Genomic DNA, 17,789 nt, shown 5'->3' with positions numbered 1-17,789 from the left:
TCATTATTTCTTATGGAAGGAAGGCATTTGAAAAAGTGTGCTGTCTCTTTATATGTGATGGCCAGAACTCCCTTTGGAGTTCAATTATGCTTGTCACACCCTTGCTCCTGGCTCTGCCCCCAATGTCTCCTGGCCTCACCCCCCAAAGTCTCCTGGCTCCACCCTCAAAGTCCCCAGATATTTCTGGAATAGGACTTGGCAACTCTACTGGGAGGTCCCACCTGGAGGTTACCAAACAGAGTAACACGAAAAATGGAGCAGGCAAAGAAGCACGTAAGTCTCAAAGCGTTGTCTTATGCAGCTCGCAGAAGCCTCGGGTGAAACGGGGCATCACGTACAAACCTGCCGTGGTTCTTTGTGCCTTGCTGCGATTGATATTACACCGTTTGGAAGGAGCATTTGGAGCGTTGGACTCTGCGCAAGACGACTTATACCACTGCCTGGGCCCACGATTCTGGCGTGAGCGGTATTAACTGCAATTGGGAGCCTTTTAAAAAAAAATTAATGTTTTTTTATATGGGCGTGGTCCCGCTCTATTGTTTTGAATATTATTATTTGTGGACTATTTCATAAGCGTTCTATGATTTTGCAAAAAATTTGTGATATTTATTGATAGAGGCTGGCTTTTCATGGATGCGCTTGTTTGCCTGCCCTCATTTGGAGGTTGCGCAACATGACAGAAGCCACACAGGCCAAAGATTGGAAGAGAAGCAATAGCTCCGTGTATAGAAATTCATTCATCCAGGCTTTCATGAAAGTTCATAGATAAGAACATCAGAAAAGCCATGTTGGATCAGGCCAATGGCCCATCCAGTCCAACACTCTGTGTCACATAAGAACAGAAGAGAAGCCATGTTGGATCAGGCCAGTGGCCCATCCAGTCCAACACTCTGTGTCACATAAGAACAGAAGAGAAGCCATGTTGGATCAGGCCAACGGCCCATCCAGTCCAACACTCTGTGTCACATAAGAACAGAAGAGAAGCCATGTTGGATCAGGCCAACGGCCCATCCAGTCCAACACTCTGTGTCACATAAGAACATAAGAGAAGCCATGTTGGATCAGGCCAATGGCCCATCCATCCAGTCCAACACTCTGTGTCACACAGTGGCCAATAATTTATATATATATACACACACACACACACACTTTGGCTAATAGCCACTGATGGACCTCTGCTCCATATTTTTATGTAATCCCCTCTTGAAGCTGGCTATGCTTGTAGCCGCTACCACCTCCTGTGGCAGTGAATTCCACATTATCCGTTCTAACCCGACTTTTATCCGTTCTAACCCAACTGCTCAGCAATTTCATTGAATGCCCACAAGTTCTTCTATTGTGAGAAAGGGAGAAAAGGACTTCTTTCTCTACTTTCTCCATCCCATGCATCATCTTGTAAACCTCTATCATGTCACCCCGCAGTCGACGTTTCTCCAAGCTAAAGAGCCCCAAGCGGTTTAACGGATTTGCACAATGTATGCAGGAGGTATTGAAAAAATCAATCAATCACCATAACCAGCTTACAGGCACAACCAGTCTAAAGAACTGTTTCTCATTTCTGCTTTATCCGAGGTAATTTCCCTACTCATACGCTTCACTCATGACGCTAGAAATAATTTTTACATCATTTTCTCAGCAAAGATGACGGCATATGCTGAGAAAAAGGATGTAAAAATTATTTCGAGCCTGATGAGTGAAGCGTATGAGTAGGAAAATTAGCTCGGATAAAGCAGCAATGCGAAACAGGAGTTCTTTAGACCGGTTGTGCCTGTAAGCTGGTTATGATGATTGATTGAGTTTTTTCAATACCTCCTGCATACATTGTGCAAATCCGGAACATCTATGAACTTTCACGAAAGCCTGAATGAATGAATTTCTATAAACTTGGAAATTTTTGATATGAATACAGAAATCAGTTTTCTACAACAATTGTAAAAAACCCCATCGTTATTGGACATTATCGAGAACAATTTGTACAACAAGAGATAAGAACATAAGAGAAGCCATGTTGGATCAGGCCAACGGCCCATCCATTCCAACACTCTGTGTCACATAAGAACACAAGAGAAGCCTTGTTGGATCAGGCCAGTGGCCCATCCAGTCCAACACTCTGTGTCACATAAGAACATAAGAGAAGCCCTGTTGGATCAGGCCAGTGGCCCATCCAGTCCAACACTCTGTGTCACATAAGAACATAAGAGAAGCCATGTTGGATCAGGCCAACGGCCCATCCATTCCAACACTCTGTGTCACATAAGAACATAAGAGAAGCCCTGTTGGATCAGGCCAGTGGCCCATCCATTCCAACACTCTGTGTCACATAAGAACATAAGAGAAGCCTTGTTGGATCAGGCCAGTGGCCCATCCATTCCAACACTCTGTGTCACATAAGAACATAAGAGAAGCCATGTTGGATCAGGCCAATGGCCCATCCAGTCCAACACTCTGTGTCACACAGTGGCAAAAAAATTTATATACACACACACACTGTGGCTAATAGCCACTGATGGACCTGTGCTCCATATTTTTATCTAAACCCCTCTTGAAGGTGGCCATGCTTGTGGCCGCCACCACCTCCTGTGGCAGTGAATTCCACATGTTAATCACCCTTTGGGTGAAGAAGTTATTCTATACGCGGAGCTATCGCTTCTCTTCCCACCTGGAGGCTGGCAACCCCAACTGCAAGAGACAAGAGCCAGGCATAGAATCCAGCGGGAGGAGCACAACTGACCTTGGGGAATTTGCTCTCCTCGTCGATGAGGGAGATGATGTTCATGGGCTTGATGGCGATCATGTCCAAGGCGTCTTGGTTGTCGGTGAACTCGATGTGCTGCCAGTTGATGTTCTCCAGGTTGTACTCCTCCTGCTCCAGCTTGAAGACGTGGCGGACGAAGAACTGCTGCAGGTTCTCATTGGCGAAGTTGATGCAGAGCTGCTCAAAACTGGGGAGGGAGGGGAGGGGTTGGAGCGAGCGACTCAGCACACCTGGACACTAGGGGGCGCAGCATCACTCTAAGATTGTATAGGCAGGGTTATTTTGGTAGGACAAGCCCAGAAGGAACTCATTTGCATATTAGGCCACTCCCCCTGACATCACCATTGTTTCGCATGGGGATTTCTGGTAGAAAAAGCCCAGCAGGAATTCATTTGCATATCAGGCCACACCCCCCCCGACACCAAGCCAGCTGGAACTGCGTTCCTGCTCAAAAAAGAAAAAGCCCTGTGTATGGGTGTTATCTCCTTTTTTCCTTCAATAAAACGATTTTATTGGAGAGTTTACGGAAAGGTCAGATTACTCAAGGTCTTCAAAACTCTTTTAAAGAAAATAAAAATGGTGGCGTCTCCCAGATGACTTTATGGGATGCATCCAGGGGAGGAATTCTAGCAGGCGCTCCTCTGCACATTAGGCCACACTCCCCTGAGGTAGCCAATCCTCCAGTTGCCATGAGGCCTCAATACAATTGGGGGGCTCAGCAGCTCTTGTTCCCCCCCCATAGCCTTTTCAAGTGCCATAAGCAGCCACAGATCAGGCGACAGTGTGATGTCACTCCTCTCCCCCCCAAGTGACATCAGTTCACTCTAGGAATCTTCAGAAACTCAATGGTTTTATCCCATGTCCACCTCTTCATGCTCCTCCCCCAAAGTGCATTGCCTTGTTCACACAAAACAGGGACCACACATTACCAAGAAGATAGGTTTGCCAACCTCCAGGTGAGGCCTGGAGAATCCCTTCTATTAAATTTGGTCTCCAGGCAACAGAGCTCAGTTCCCCGGGAGAAAATGGCTGCTTGGGAAGGTGGACTCCATAGCATTGTACCTGCTGACGTTCCTCCCCTCCCCAAACCCCGCTCTCCCCAGACTCTACGCTCAACATCTCCAGGTATTTCCCCACGCAGAGCTCGTAAACCTATCAAGAGGATCTCACATAGTGCTGTCTCCCCTTGTGTGTGGTCTCACTTGCAAAATGGTAATAACCACAGGGCCTCCAAGTTCCCGCTGGGGGTGGGGGAGGAGGTCACCAAGGGGATCCCCGCCTCCAAACAGTCCCATTGCCATGACGTATCGTGCCCGACCTTTTAAAAGTTGGGGGGGCTTTTTAAAAAGTCAGGGGGCACCCTTTCCCATCTACTGTGGGGTTTGCCGCTTCTCAGAAGCTTTCTGAGGTAGGGGCAAAAGCTGGAGGCTCTGAATGTGACCAAGTCAAGGCAGCCAACCCTAAAACTTTGGCGTCAAGAAAGGACATGCAAGCGGGGGGCGGGGTTCCTTCCACCTCCCCGTCCCTCACCCTGGCACGCTGCAGCCAGCAACTCCATCTGCCCCCCTCCCTGGCCGATTCCATGTGGCTTCCTCCGCCTCCCTCCTCTCCTCTTGCTGCGGTCCCTTGCTCAGGCCCTATATGGCCTAGGACCTGCCTACCTTAGGGACCGTCTCTCCCCACATGTTCCCCAGAGAGTACTGAGATCGGGCTCTCAAAATCTGCTTGCTATCCCCGGGCCAAAGGAGGCCCGTCCGAAATCCACCAGGGACAGGGCCTTTTCTGTAACAGCTCCTTGCTGGCGGAACCAGCTGCCGGAAGAGGTGAGGGCCCTGCGGGACCTTGGCCAGTTCCTCAGGGCCTGTAAGACAGCCCTCTTCCGGCTGGCCTATAATTAACGGGCATTAGAAATTCTATAGAAGGTTCAGTGTAGTATTTTGATCGATCGCTGTTTAAATTTTATTATTTTACTGTTTTAACTGTTGTAATTGATGTATTTTAAATTTAAAATTCTATGTTAGATTTTATATGTTGTGAGCCGCCCTGAGTCACTTTGGTGGGAAGGGCAGAATATAAATTGAAATAAACTTAAACAGCTATCCCAGCTCTGGCTGCCGCTGATGGTGCTTTGCTGACTCAGCCATGGCAAAAAAAAAAAAGGGCAGTCGCACCATGGAGGGCCCCCTGGAAGTCGGGGGGCAGTGCCCCCACAGGCCCCCCTGGGGTTACAGGCCTGGCTCTAGGAATTTGCAGGAAACTCTATGGTTCTATGTGGGGACACTCTGGCAATGTGGGGGGGACCTCTACGGTACCATAGAGTTCCCCACCCCCCAAAAAATTCCTAGAGTGTCCCCTCACAAAACCATGACGTTTTCCACAAATTCCTAGAGCGTCGCCCACGTGATGTGCCTGGTGCGATACATTATTTCTGGGTAATGTCATTGTGCTGCGTGTGCCCCCCCGTAGGGTTGCCAATCCCCAGGTGGGGGCAGGGGAGCCCCCAGTTTGGAGGCCCTTCCCCCGCTTTAGGGTCATCAGAAAGCGGGGGGAGGGAAGGGAAATGTCTGCTGGGAACTCTATTATTCCCTATGGAGATTTATTCCCATAAAAAATCATGGAGAATTGATCCACGGGTATCTGGGGCTCTGGGGGGGGCTGTTTTTTGGGGTAGAAGCACTATATTTTCAGTATAGCATCTAGTGCCTCTCCCCAAAATACCCCCCAAGTTTCAAAAAGATTGAACTGGGGGGTCCAATTCTATGAGCCCCAAAAGAAGGTGCCCCTATCCATTATTTCCTGTGGAAGGAAGGAATTGAAAAGGTGTGCTGTCCCTTTTAATGTGATGGCCAGAACTCCCTTTGGAGTTCAATTATGCTTGTCACAGCCTTGATCTTTGCTCCACCCCCAATGTCTCCTGGCTCCACCCCCAAAGTCCCCAGATATTTCTTGAATTGGACTTGGCAACCCTACCCCCCCCCCCTAGCAATCGCAGGGGCTTGGCAACCCTACTATCCCACCTCGGCAGTGAGGGATTGACACTCAGCCCCACAACCGTATTCCGCCCACTAGGCATATATGATCTGTGGTGATGCCCCTACCTGTTGACAGCAAAGTTCTCAAAGCCGAAGATATCCAGCAGCCCAATGGATCGCCTGACGCTTTTGTGTTCGTGGGACGGAGGCCTGTAAATGGCCGCGTTGATCTTTTCCACAATCCACACAAACAGCCTTCCGTAGATTCCCTGAAAATGTTAACGGTGGAATTGAACTTGGTACAATTTCAATCTGCCGCCTAAAGGAAGCAGGAACGATCTGGTGAAATTATCTTCCCTAGAGCAGGGGTGTCAAACATGCGGCCCTGAGGCCGAATTACCTCAGGAAAAGTGGCCCCCGGAGCGAAGAAATTTATGCAGCAGCTCACCACTTTAATGCCAGGAGCTCACAAAGTCGAATTCTTGCTCACAAGACTTCACAGCTCAGAGGGAACATTGGGTGGGAATCTTAGATCACAGCCTGACTATCTAACCCTGGGGTGTCGAACTCAATTTGTTATGAGGGACAGATCTGACATAAATGAGACTTTTTTGGGCCAAGCCATGTTGGACTGTGCCATGTGTGTACCTATTTTAGGTAGCAGAGATATAAACTTCATAAAGGACACAGACAAACACAAAGATTTTGTAAAAAATTTTTTAAATCTAAAACATGCTTAAAACATTACCACTCGTTGGCCTTAAAGGTGCTTTCTTTGTATCTCTCCCATGGGATACAGGGAACCGGGCAAAGGAAACTCTGGCTCTTTCCTTCCTTCCCCAGGGGACCAGGAGGGAGAGGAGCCTCCGCCAATAGAACGAAGAGAGACTTGGCTCAGTTGTTCTGCTGTGTGATTGAGAGAGCTTGCCAAAGCAAGCTCTCTCAATCACACAGCAGAACAACTGAGCCAAGCCTCTCCTTCCTCCCCAAGGGAGGAGCCTCAACCAATAGAGAAAATCAAGGTTTTGCTTTGTAGCTCATGTGCAATTGAGCAAGCCTGGCAAAGCAAGCTGAGATGCAGAAGGAATCAAGAGAGAGGGAGAAGGAAGCAGATGACAGCCAGTTGCTCGGGGGCCCGATAGGAGCCCTCCAGGGGCCTGATTTGGCCCCTAGGTCACATGTTTGACACCCCTGGCCTAACCACTAAATTGTGCTAGTTTTCTGGATAGGGGCAACGGACTTTGACAATTCTGTAACTGAGGAAGAAGAGGAAAAGAGAAGCAGAGGCAGAACCGCAAGCGTGATCCAGTCCTGACCTTTACAAAAGCGTCCCTCACATCCAGAGCCTGCTCCATGCTGAGGGGGGTAGAGACGGTCTCCCCCCGCGTGATAATTGTCCTGCTGGTGAGACAGTTCATCACATCCTGAGGATCCACCTGGATGCGCAGAAAAGAAAAGAAAAACAGGCCAATAACTGTTCCATCTGACAACGAGCAGCTATTTATCGTTGTTAGCTGTGTCAGTTAAGTAGAACCTCCATGTCAAGAGGCAGTATAGCTGAGGCAAAGACCTTGGGAATCCTAAGAAAAGGGAAGGCGTTTGCTCCATTTTGCTCTGATTGCAAATTTCCCTGAGGGACCTGTAGATAGCAGTTTAGGCTCCGTTCAAACATCAAGGGAAACCTGGGTTTTATTAAAAAACTACAGTGATTGTGAAGTTAGGAGGAAAAGAAAGAGACCTAACACAAGATGGAGTGACTCGACCAAGAAAACCACAGCCCTCAATTGGCAAGACAAGACTTCAGCAAGGATGATAGCAATAGGGCGTTTGGGGAGGTTACAGATTCATAAGAACATAAGAGAAGCCATGTTGGATCAGGCCAATGACCCATCCAGTCCAACACTCTGTGCCACACAGTGGCCAAAACAAACCAAGTGCCATCAGGAGGTCCAGCAGTGGGGCCAGGACACTAGAAGCCCTCCCACTGTCCCTAACCCAAGCACCAAGAATACAGAGCATCACTGTCCCAGATAGAGTTTCAACAATAAGCTGTGGCTAAGAGCCACTGATGGTCCTCTGCTCCAGATGTTTATTCAATCCCCTCTTGAAGCTGTTTATGCTTGTAGCTGCCGCCACTTCCTGTGGCAGTGAATTTCATGTGTTAATCACCCTTTGGATGAAGAAGGGCTTCCTTTTATCCGTTCTAACCCGACTGCTCAGCAATTTCACTGAATGTCCACGAGTTCTCATAATGTGAGAAAGGAAGAAAAGGACTTCTTTCTCTACCTTCTCTATCCCATGCATAATCTTGTAAACCTCTATCATGCCACCCCTCAGTCGACGTTTCTCCAAGTTAAAGGATCCCAAGCATTTTAACCTTTCTTCACAGGGAAAGTGTCCCAACCCTTTAATCATTCTAGTTGCCCTTTTCTTCACTTTTTCCAGTGTTATATTATCTTTTTTGAGGTGCGGTGACCAGAACTGCACACAGTACTCCAAATGAGACCGCACCATCGATTTATACAGGGGCGTTATGATACTGGCTGATTTGTTTTCAATTCCCTTCCTAATAATTCCCAGCATGGCGTTGGCCTTTTTTATTGCAACTGCACACTGTCTTGACATTTTCAGTGAGTTATCTACCACGACCCCAAGATCTCTCTCTTGGTCAGTCTCTACCAATTCATACCCCATCATTCACAGACAAGACGGAAGACTCTTTCTTTGAACGGGCAGCTTCTGTGAGAGCCCCCTCAGCCCCACCCACCTCACAGGGTGTCCGTTGTGGGGGAGAAAGGGAAAGGAGATTGTAGGCCGCTCTGAGACTCTGTCGTTTAAAGGGCAGCTTCTGTGAGAGCCCCCTCAGCCCCACCCACCTCACAGGGTGTCCGTTGTGGGGGAGGAAGGGAAAGGAGATTGTAGGCCGCTCTGAGACTCTGTCGTTTAAAGGGCAGCTTCTGTGAGAGCCCCCTCAGCCCCACCCACCTCACAGGGTGTCCGTTGTGGGGGAGGAAGGGAAAGGAGATTGTAGGCCACTCTGAGACTCTGTCGTTTAAAGGGCAGCTTCTGTGAGAGCCCCCTCAGCCCCACCCACCTCACAGGGTGTCCGTTGTGGGGGAGGAAGGGAAAGGAGATTGTAGGCCACTCTGAGACTCTGTCGTTTAAAGGGCAGCTTCTGTGAGAGCCCCCTCAGCCCCACCCACCTCACAGGGTGTCCGTTGTGGGGGAGGAAGGGAAAGGAGATTGTAGGCCACTCTGAGACTCTGTCGTTTAAAGGGCAGCTTCTGTGAGAGCCCTCTCAGCCCCACCCACCTCACAGGGTGTCCGTTGTGGGGGAGGAAGGGAAAGGAGATTGTAGGCCACTCTGAGACTCTGTCGTTTAAAGGGCAGCTTCTGTGAGAGCCCCCTCAGCCCCACCCACCTCACAGGGTGTCCGTTGTGGGGGAGGAAGGGAAAGGAGATTGTAGGCCGCTCTGAGACTCTGTCGTTTAAAGGGCAGCTTCTGTGAGAGCCCCCTCAGCCCCACCCACCTCACGGGGTACCTGTTGTGGGGGAGGAAGGAGGTCGTAAGCCGCTCTGAGTCTCTGATTCAGAGAGAAGAGCAGGGTATAAATCTGCAATTCTTCTTCTTCTAATTTATGAGGGGTCAGATGCTACTATTCTTAATTTCAGGGTGATCCTCTCTCTGGAATCATAACCAGAGTCACAAGAATTCCAAATGACTGGTATAAAGAAACCCTGAAGGGGAAACAAGTCGAGGAACAGGAAATTCACCTCACCTCCAGTAACGAAGCTGCAGTGATCAGAGACGTTGAGTGAAGGACTTCACAGGCATCCAGGTTGTCATAGCTTCGAGCTGTAAGGGGTAGAAGCAGAGGCAAGAAAGCTGTGGAAATGTCCGGCTGAAGGGGCATAATGCCAGCTCCAACATGTTTAAGGCTTTTCAGTTTGGTCTGCTCTCTCTGAGAGCCAGTTTGGTGTAGTGGTTAAGGGTGTGGACTCTTATCTGCGAGAACCGGGTTTGATTCCCCACTCCTCCACTTGCAGCTGCTGGAATGGCCTGGGGTCAGCCGTAGCTCTCTTATCTGGGAGAACCGGGTTTGATTCCCCAATCTTCCACTTGCAGCTGCTGGAATGGCCTTGGGTCAGCCAGAGCTCTCTTATCTGGGAGAACCGGGTTTGATTCCCCACTCTTCCACTTGCAGCCTTAGGTCAGCCACAGCTCTTGCAGGAGTTGTCCTTGAAAGGGCAGCTGCTGTGAGAGCTCTCTCAGCCCCACCCGCCTCACAGGGTGTCTGCTGTGGGTGTGTGTGGGGGAGAAGATATAGGAGATCGTAAGCCGCTCTGAGTTTTTGATTCAGAGAGAAGGGTGGGGTATAAATCTGCAGTCATCTTCTTCTTCTAGTACATTTGTATTCCACTTTTTCTTTGAGGAACTGATGGTGGCTAACATCCCTTTCCCATTTTATCTTCACAGCAACCCTGTGAGGTTGGCTGGGCCGATAGTGGAAAACTGGCCACACATCACCTAGCAGGCTTCAGAATGGACAAGAGGAAATGCTTCTTTACTCAATGAGTGATGAAAATGTGGAATTTGCTGCCAAAGGATGTAGTGATGACCACACGAATGAACAGTTTACAAGATTATGCATGGGATGGAGAAAGTAGAGAAAGATGTCTTTTTCTCCCTTTCTCACAATACAAGAACTCGTGGGCATTCAGTGAAATTGCTGAGCTGTCGGGTTAGAACGGATAAAAGGAAGTCCTTCTTCACCCAAAGGGTGATTAACACGTGGAATTCACTGCCACAGGAGGTGGTGGTGGCTACAAGCATGGCCAGCTTCAAGAGGGGATTGGCTAGATCAGGGGTGGCCAATGGTAGCTCTCCGGATGTTTTTTTTTGCCTACAACTCCCATCAGCCCCAGCAAGCATGGCCAATGGCTGGGGCTGATGGGAATTGTAGGCAAAACAAAAAAAAAAAATCTGGAGAGCTACCTTTGGCCATCCCTGGGATAGATATACGGAGCAGAGGTCCATCAGCGGCTATTAGCCATAGCATTTTATTGGAACTGTCTGTGGCAGTGATGCTGTGTATTCTTGGTGCTTGTGGCGGGGGGCACAGTGGGAAGGCTTCTAGCCCCACTTGTGGACCTCCTGATGGCACTTGGGGGTTTTTTGGCCACTGTGTGACACAGAGTGTTGGACTGGATGGGCCATTGGCCTGATCCAGCATGGCTTCTCTTATGTTCTTAAGTGACACAGAGTGTTGGACTGGATGGGCCACTGGTCTGATCCAACATGGCTTCTCTTTTGTTCTTATGTGACACAGAGTGTTGGACTGGATGGGCCATTGGCCTGATCCAACATGGCTTCTCTTTTGTTCTTATGTGACACAGAGTGTTGGACTGGATGGGCCATTGGCCAGATCCAACATGGCTTCCCTTATGTTCTTATGTGACACAGAGTGTTGGACTGGATGGGCCATTGGCCTGATCCAGCATGGCTTCTCTTATGTTCTTAAGTGACACAGAGTGTTGGACTGGATGGGCCATTGGCCTGATCCAACATGGCTTCTCTTTTGTTCTTATGTGACACAGAGTGTTGGACTGGATGGGCCATTGGCCTGATCCAACATGGCTTCTCTTTTGTTCTCAAGTGACACAGAGTGTTGGACTGGAGGGGCCACTGGCCTGATCCATCATGGCTTCTCTTATGTTCTTATGTGACACAGAGTGTTGGACTGGATGGGCCATTGGCCTGATCCAGCATGGCTTCTCTTATGTTCTTAAGTGACACAGAGTGTTGGACTGGATGGGCCATTGGCCTGATCCAACATGGCTTCTCTTTTGTTCTTATGTGACACAGAGTGTTGGACTGGATGGGCCATTGGCCTGATCCAACATGGCTTCTCTTATGTTCTTAAGTGACACAGAGTGTTGGACTGGAGGGGCCACTGGCCTGATCCAACATGGCTTCTCTTATGTTCTTACGTGACACAGAGTGTTGGACTGGATGGGCCATTGGCCTGATCCAACATGGCTTCTCTTACATTCTTATGTGACACAGAGTGTTGGACTGGAGGGGCCATTGGCCTGATCCAGCATGGCTTCTCTTATGTTCTTAACAGCTTCAAAAGCGGATTACTCAGATTCATGGAGAATAGGTCTATCAGTGGCTACTAGCCATGGGGACTGAGGGAAACCTCTGCATTCAGAGGCACTGATCCTCTGAATCCCAGAAACGAGGGCAACCTCAGGGGAAGGCCTCAGTCTTTCTGCCCTATTGGCTTTCTAGAGGGACTGTTTCACCACTGCATGAGACCGGATGCTGGTCTAGATGGACCCTCATTGGTCTGATCCAGACAGAGAGTTCCATCAATATGCTGAGGCTAATAGCCATTGATGGGCTCCTTCCCCCACCGCAACAGGAACTCATAAGCAAGGAAAATATCGGTGGGAAAGCCTATATGCGAAGATCACAGAAAGTTTTTTCTCAGGTGAGTCCCGCTTCCCTTACCTGCAAATTGACTCTGGAATAAAACCTAATTCACCCCCCTGAAAAATGGGCCTCTATTTCCTGGACATACTACCTTCATACCGCAAGTTCCCCATGTGCAAGATGGCGGCCAAGAGCTTGGAGATCTCCCAGTTCTCGGTGTCGGTGAACATGAGGACTTTCATGGCCGCCCGGATGTTGGAGTACTCTTTGCTATCGTCTCTGCCGTCGCAGGTAATGCAGTTACCCTAGGGGAGGAGATACAGGATACATGAATACATAAACCTGCTTTCTACCAGACCAGAGGGCTTCCAAGGGGTCTGGAGACCAAGTCCTGTGAAGAAAGGTTGCAAGAGCTGGGGATGCTTAGCCTGGAGAGGAGGCGGCTGAGAAGTGATACGATCACCATCTTCAAGTCCTTGAAGGGCTGCCATAGAGGATGATGTGGAATTGTTTTCTGTTGCCCCAGAAGGTTAGACCAGAACCAATGGTTTGGAATTAAATCAGAAGAGCTTCCAGCTCAACTTAGGAAGAACTTCCTGACAGAGCAGTTCCTCAGTGGAACAGGCTTCCTCCTTAGAAGGAGTGGAATTCTAGCAGGAGCTCCTTTGCATATTAGGCCACACCTCCTGATGTAGCCCATCTTTCAAGAGCTCACAAAGAAGAGCCTTGTAAGCTCTTGGAGGATTGGCTACATCCTCGGGAGATGGTGGGCTCTCCTTCCTGGGAGGTTTTTAAACAGAGGCAAGATGGCCATCTGACCGCAATGAAGATCCTGTGAGTTTAGGGGGAGGTGTTTGTGAGTTTCCTGCATTGTGCAGGGGGTTTCTCGGGAGGTGGTGGGCTCTCCTTCCTGGGAGGTTTTTAAACAGAGGCTAGATGGCCATCTGACCGCAATGAAGATGCTGTGAATTTAGGGGGAGGTATCTGTGAGTTTCCTGCATTGTGCTGGAGGTTGGACTAGATGACCCTGGAGGTACCTTCCAATTCTATGATTTTATGATTCTACAGTAATGTCTACTCCATAGAAAGCCCAAGTACAAGGGCAAGAGGAGTATTTTTTTTAAAGCACAGCCAAAAAGGAAAGATAATGAAACCGATATGGTGGTGGCAGCTGCTGCCGAAAACTTATTTTAATCTGCACAGCCAATCAGATCTCTAACGGCCTATCAGAAGACCTGTCAGGCAGGAGCTCCACGTGACCACGCCCGTTTTCTAAGAACACTTGGTGGACACCAGATAAGGTTTCAGCAGGCACCAGGGTGCCCATCTTTAAACAAAAGATTGGAACTGGAGAGCCAGTTTGGTGTAGTGATAAAGTGTGCGGACTCTTATCTGGGAGAACCGGGTTGGATATGAAGACAATCTGTAGGCGTTCCAAGGAGCAATGAAAACAAAGCCATGAAAGTGAGACAAAATTTAAAAGAAGCCCCACTTACCTGCTGGATCAACAACAAAGAAGACGGTCACAAGAAGAAGAGTCAATGCACTCGAAACGACATTGCAGGGGTGGCCAACGGTAGATCTCCAGATGCTTTTTGCCTACAATTCCCATCAGCCCCAGCCAGCGTGGCCAATGGCTGGGGTTGATGGGAGTTGTAGGCAAAAAACATCAGGAGAGCTACCATTGGCCACCCCTGTAATATTGGACTGGTCTTGGATATTGTCGGACTTGTATCACAGCTCCATATTTTTTCTATAGGACATTGATCCATCATACAGTAGGAGCAGCGTGTACTTTCGGTTCCGGGGGGATTTTGTGCTGTACAAATATGCTTGTTTATATTATGTTTAGGGGAGGGACGGTGGCTCAGTGGTAGAGCATCTGCTTGGGAAGCAGAAGGTCCCAGGTTCAATCCCCGGCATCTCCAAAAAAGGGTCCAGGCAAATAGGTGTGAAAAACCTCCACTTGAGACCCTGGAGAGCCATGAATGAGGCTGTGGCTCAGTGGTAGAGCATCTGCTTGGGAAGCAGAAGGTCCCACATTCAATCCCTGGCATCTCCAACTGAAAAGGGTCTAGGCAAGTAGGCATGAAAAACCTCAGCTTGAGACCCTGGAGAGCCACTGCCAGTCTGAGAAGACAATACTGACTTTGATGGACCAAGGGTCTGATTCAGTATAAGGCAGCTTCATATGTTCATATGTTTGGTTATCACGGTAAGCACTGTGTTTGTTACTAGTAAATACTGGATATACCGTATTTTTTGCACTATAAGACTCACTTTCCCCCCCCAAAAAAGTGGAGGGAAAAGTGTGTGCGTCTTAAGGAGCGAATACTGCAAAAAATTCACACAAATGCCTCTAAATTCACACAAACAGCTCTAAAAACTAGGTGCGTCTTATGCTCAGGTGCGTCTTATGGAGCGAAAAATACGGTGTATATATATATATATATATATATATATATATATATATATATATATATATATATATATATATATATATATATATATATATATATACATACACACACACACACACTGTGGCTAATAGCCACTGATGGACCTCTGCTCCATATTTTTATCTAACCCCCTCTTGAAGCTGGCTATGCTTGTAGCCGCCACCACCTCCTGTGGCAGTGAATTCCACATGTTAATCACCCTTTGGGTGAAGAAGGACTTCCTTTTATTCATTCTAACCTGACTTCTCAGCAATTTCATTGAATACCCACGAGTTCCTGTATTGTGAGAAAGGGAGAAAAGGACTTCTTTCTCTACTTTCTCCATCCCATGCATCATCTTGTAAACCTCTATCATGTCACCCCGCAGTTGACGTTTCTCCAAGCTAAAGAGCCCCAAGCGTTTCAATCTTTCTTCATAGGGAAAGTGCTCCAGCCCTTTAATCATTCCACTTGCCCTTCTCTGCACCTTCTCTAAAGCTATAATATCCTTTTTGAGGTGCGGTGACCAGAACTGCACACAGTACTTCAAATGAGACCGCACCATCGATTTATACAGGGGCATTACGATACTGGCTGATTTGTTTTCAATTTTTGTTACACGGAGAGGCTTGGAGGTGTTTTCTAAAACATGAACAAAAAGCAAGGGATAGAGAAGGTAGAGAAAGAAGGCCTTTTCTCCCTTTCTCACAATACAAGAACATCGTGGGCATTCAATGAAATTGGCTGCAATGAAATTGCAAAACTGGCCTCACGTAACCTAGTGGGCTTCAGGATGGACAAGAGGAAATGCTTCTTTACTCAATGAGTGATGAAAATGTGGAATTTGCTGCCAAAGGATGTAGTGATGGCCACACGAATGAACAGTTTACAACAGGGGTGGCCAACGGTAGCTCTCCAGATGTTTTTTTGCCTATAACTCCCATCAGCCCCAGCCATTGGCCATGCTGGCTGGGGCTGATGGGAGTTGTAGGCAAAAAAACATCTGGAGAGCTACAAGTTGGCCACCCCTGGTTTACAAGATTATGCATGGAATGGAGAAAGTAGAGAAAGAAGTCCTTTTCTCCCTTTCTCACAATAGAAGAACTCGTGGGCATTCGATGAAATTGCTGAGCAGTCGGGTTGGAACTGATAAAAGGAAGTCCTTCTTCACCCAAAGGGGGATTCACACATGGAATTCACTGCCACAGGAGGTGGTGGTGGCTACAAACATGACAACTTCAAGAGGGGATTGGATAAGCATATGGAGCAGAGATCCATCAGCGACTCTTAGCCACAGCATATTGTCGGAACTCTCTGTCTTGGCCAGTGATGCTTTGCATTCATGTGCTTGGGAGGTGCACAGTGGAAGGGTTTCTAGCCCCACTGGTGGACCTTCTAATGGCACCTGGGTTTTTTGGCTACTGTGCGACACAGAGTGTTGGAATGGATGGGCCATTGGCCTGATACAACATGGCGTCTCTTATGTTCTTATTTTCATCAGTGACTCTTAGCCACTGCATATTGTCGGAACTCTCTGTCTGGGCCAGTGATGTTCTGTATTCTTGTGCTTGGGACGTGCACAGTGGAAGGGTTTCTAGCCCCACTGACAGACTTCCTAAAGGCACCTGGGTTTTTTTGGCCATTGTGTGACACAGAGTGTTGGACTGGATGGGCCATTGGCCTGATCCAACATGGCTTCTCTTATGTGACACAGAGTATTGGACTGGATGTGCCATTGGCCTGCTCCAACATGGCTTCTCTTATGTTCTTAAGTGACACAGAGTGAATGGACTGGATGGGCCATTGGCCTGATCCAACATGGCTTCTCTTATGTTCTTATATGACACAGAGTGTTGGACTGGATGGGCCATTGGCCTGATCCAACATGGCTTCTCTTATGTTCTTAAGTGACACAGAGTGAATGGACTGGATGGGCCATTGGCCTGATCCAACATGGCTTCTCTTATTTTCTTATGCGACACAGAGTGTTGGACTGGATGGACCATTGGCCTGATCCAACATGGCTTCTCTTATGTTCTTATGTGACACAGAGTGTTGGACTGGATGTGCCATTGGCCTGCTCCAGCATGGCTTCTCTTATGTTCTTATGTGACACAGAGTGAATGAACTGGATGGGCCATTGGCCTGATCCAACATGGCGTCTCTTATGTTCTTATATGACACAGAGTGTTGGACTGGATGGGCCATTGGCCTGATCCAACATGGCTTCTCTTATGTTCTTATGTGACACAGAGTGTTGGACTGGATGGGCCATTGGCCTGATCCAACATGGCTTCTCTTATGTTCTTATGTGACACAGAGTGTTGGACTGGATGGGCCATTGGCCTGATCCAACATGGCTTCTCTTATGTGACACAGAGTGTTGGACTGGTTGTGCCATTGGCCTGCTCCAGCATGGCTTCTCTTATGTTCTTATGTGACACAGAGTGAATGAACTGGATGGACCATTGGCCTGATCCAACATGGCTTCTCTTATGTTCTTATGTGACACAGAGTGTTGGACTGGATGTGCCATTGGCCTGCTCCAGCATGGCTTCTCTTATGTTCTTATGTGACACAGAGTGAATGAACTGGATGGGCCATTGGCCTGATCCAACATGGCGTCTCTTATGTTCTTATATGACACAGAGTGTTGGACTGGATGGGCCATTGGCCTGATCCAACATGGCTTCTCTTATGTTCTTATGTGACACAGAGTGTTGGACTGGATGGGCCATTGGCCTGATCCAACATGGCTTCTCTTATGTTCTTATGTGACACAGAGTGTTGGACTGGATGTGCCATTGGCCTGCTCCAGCATGGCTTCTCTTATGTTCTTATGTGACACAGAGTGAATGAACTGGATGGGCCATTGGCCTGATCCAACATGGCGTCTCTTATGTTCTTATATGACACAGAGTGTTGGACTGGATGGGCCATTGGCCTGATCCAACATGGCTTCTCTTATGTTCTTATGTGACACAGAGTGTTGGACTGGATGGGCCATTGGCCTGATCCAACATGGCTTCTCTTATGTTCTTATGTGACACAGAGTGTTGGACTGGATGGGCCATTGGCCTGATCCAACATGGCTTCTCTTATGTGACACAGAGTGTTGGACTGGTTGTGCCATTGGCCTGCTCCAGCATGGCTTCTCTTATGTTCTTATGTGACACAGAGTGAAT

At 48.3% G+C, this 17,789-nt stretch overlaps 1 protein-coding gene across 1 annotated transcript in view; it reads right to left on the bottom strand.

Annotated features, from left to right (window-relative positions):
* Nucleotides 1–17,789, bottom strand: part of LOC132569150 (unconventional myosin-VIIa-like) — an 89,377-nt gene that overhangs the window by 48,931 nt on the left and 22,657 nt on the right. Inside the window, exons 6-10 of the mRNA XM_060235335.1 lie at nucleotides 12,318–12,471; nucleotides 9,507–9,583; nucleotides 7,044–7,163; nucleotides 5,854–5,996; nucleotides 2,732–2,942 (exon numbers count right to left, since the gene is read on the bottom strand). Coding sequence (XP_060091318.1) covers nucleotides 2,732–2,942; nucleotides 5,854–5,996; nucleotides 7,044–7,163; nucleotides 9,507–9,583; nucleotides 12,318–12,471 — 705 coding nt within the window. The remainder of the gene's footprint in view (nucleotides 1–2,731; nucleotides 2,943–5,853; nucleotides 5,997–7,043; nucleotides 7,164–9,506; nucleotides 9,584–12,317; nucleotides 12,472–17,789) is intronic.

This window comes from Heteronotia binoei, chromosome 3 (genome assembly GCF_032191835.1).
Source record: "Heteronotia binoei isolate CCM8104 ecotype False Entrance Well chromosome 3, APGP_CSIRO_Hbin_v1, whole genome shotgun sequence".
In the NCBI taxonomy this organism is placed as follows: Eukaryota; Metazoa; Chordata; class Lepidosauria; order Squamata; family Gekkonidae; genus Heteronotia; species Heteronotia binoei.
Note: the sequence above shows the minus strand (reverse complement) of the source record. Positions and strands in the feature narration are given on the sequence as shown.